Genomic DNA, 1,419 nt, shown 5'->3' with positions numbered 1-1,419 from the left:
AAGAGAGATAGAAGAGGAAAAAGAGGAGGAACGGTGGAGCAGCAAGAGAGAGGGGCTAAAACTGTGGCCCCACTACACACTCCCTGACCCAAACCCTGGGGTCCACCTGTTCTGACCTGGCTACCAGGCCCCCTGTGGCACAAATGCCCAGGGCTCTGGATGAAGGCAGGGTATGTGTGTGTGTGACAGGTTAAGGGAAGGCTGGTGGTCAATGATAGGAGGCAAAGAGGACACCCGGTCCCACATCTCCCCAGCTAGGACATGGGTCCAGAAAACTTACCTGCATCAGAGAGGTCTCGCAGGGAACTGCTGAGTGCACCCCGTTTGAGCCCATCGCCTGCCCCATAAGTGTCCTCCAGGCTACTGCGGGCCAGTGTCCCATTCACTGAGTCCTTGGCTCCTCCAGGCTGTGAGGCGTTAGGCCGCATCATACCTTTCTGCTTCTCCAGCTCCGCTGGGTGGCAGTGGGGGAGACAGAATGAAGGTCAGGAACAGGAGTGAGACCCCACCTGACTGACCCCAGACCTCCAGGGGCCTTACTCCTCCTCACTCCCTCTGTCCCCCAGGCCTCCTGTTTTGCTCTCTGAACAGGCAGCACATGTTTCCCCACAAGCCTCAGCTTCATCTCTGAGGCTCTCTCAGTGCCCAGCCTGTCTCACACCATCTCCTCTTGCTCAGCCTTCCCTTCATCCCTTTCAATGCTTGCTCTTCTTGCTCCTTTCTCCTTCCTTTCACTCTCCTTACTTCTGCCCTTCCCTACCCTCTCTCAATCTGGTTTCCCAAACCACCCTTGCCCTTTAACAAAGTTTCTCAGAAGATGGTTCACCAGAGGGACAGGGAGGCCCTTGCAGACTATGGCAAAGGGAAGTCTTCCCAGAGCTCACTTAGTTCTCCAATACCTTGCTCCAGAGCAGACAGACTCCTGGAAGAACAGGAGCAGGAAACTGACAGGAATTGAATCCTCTATTATGTGCCGGCAGTAGGCTGGGTGCTATACATCATACTTCATCTGTCTCAAGCCTCACAACAGTTCTGAGGTAAGTATTATCATCCACGTTTTTCAAAGGAAGAAATTGAGAATCAGAGAAGTCATAGAGTTTGCCTAGGGTCATACAGCTAGAAAAGGTGGAGCTGACATTCAGAAAGCAGGTGTGCCTGACTTTGGAGCCTGTGCTGTCTGGGCTTCCCTACACCCTCACCTCCCTACAGAGGTCAAGGATACTTTTGTCTATTGCCCTCCCTTCCTCTTAGTATGCTAATCATTCTCTCTGAATTTCCCCAGGGTCTCTTGTTGTTGTTGTTTGCCTTCGAGTCAACCCCGACTCATAGCGACCCCTCCTTGGGTTTCCAAGGCAGTATCACTACAGGAAGTAGGATTGCCCAACCTTCCTTCCGAGGAGTGGCTGGTGGGTTTGAACC

The 1,419-nt window shown here is 53.1% G+C and overlaps 1 protein-coding gene across 1 annotated transcript in view; it reads right to left on the bottom strand.

The window, feature by feature from the left end:
* IQSEC2 (IQ motif and Sec7 domain ArfGEF 2) overlaps positions 1–1,419 on the bottom strand; it is a 98,727-nt gene that overhangs the window by 1,831 nt on the left and 95,477 nt on the right. The window contains exon 13 of the mRNA XM_042783392.1: positions 281–454. Coding sequence (XP_042639326.1) covers positions 281–454 — 174 coding nt within the window. The remainder of the gene's footprint in view (positions 1–280; positions 455–1,419) is intronic.

The sequence above is a fragment of the Orycteropus afer genome, unplaced genomic scaffold, assembly GCF_000298275.1.
Source record: "Orycteropus afer afer isolate SDZICR_OR568_19922 unplaced genomic scaffold, OryAfe1.0 scaffold01010, whole genome shotgun sequence".
NCBI classification, from domain to species: domain Eukaryota; kingdom Metazoa; phylum Chordata; class Mammalia; order Tubulidentata; family Orycteropodidae; genus Orycteropus; species Orycteropus afer.
This window is presented reverse-complemented; position numbering and strand designations above follow the sequence as displayed.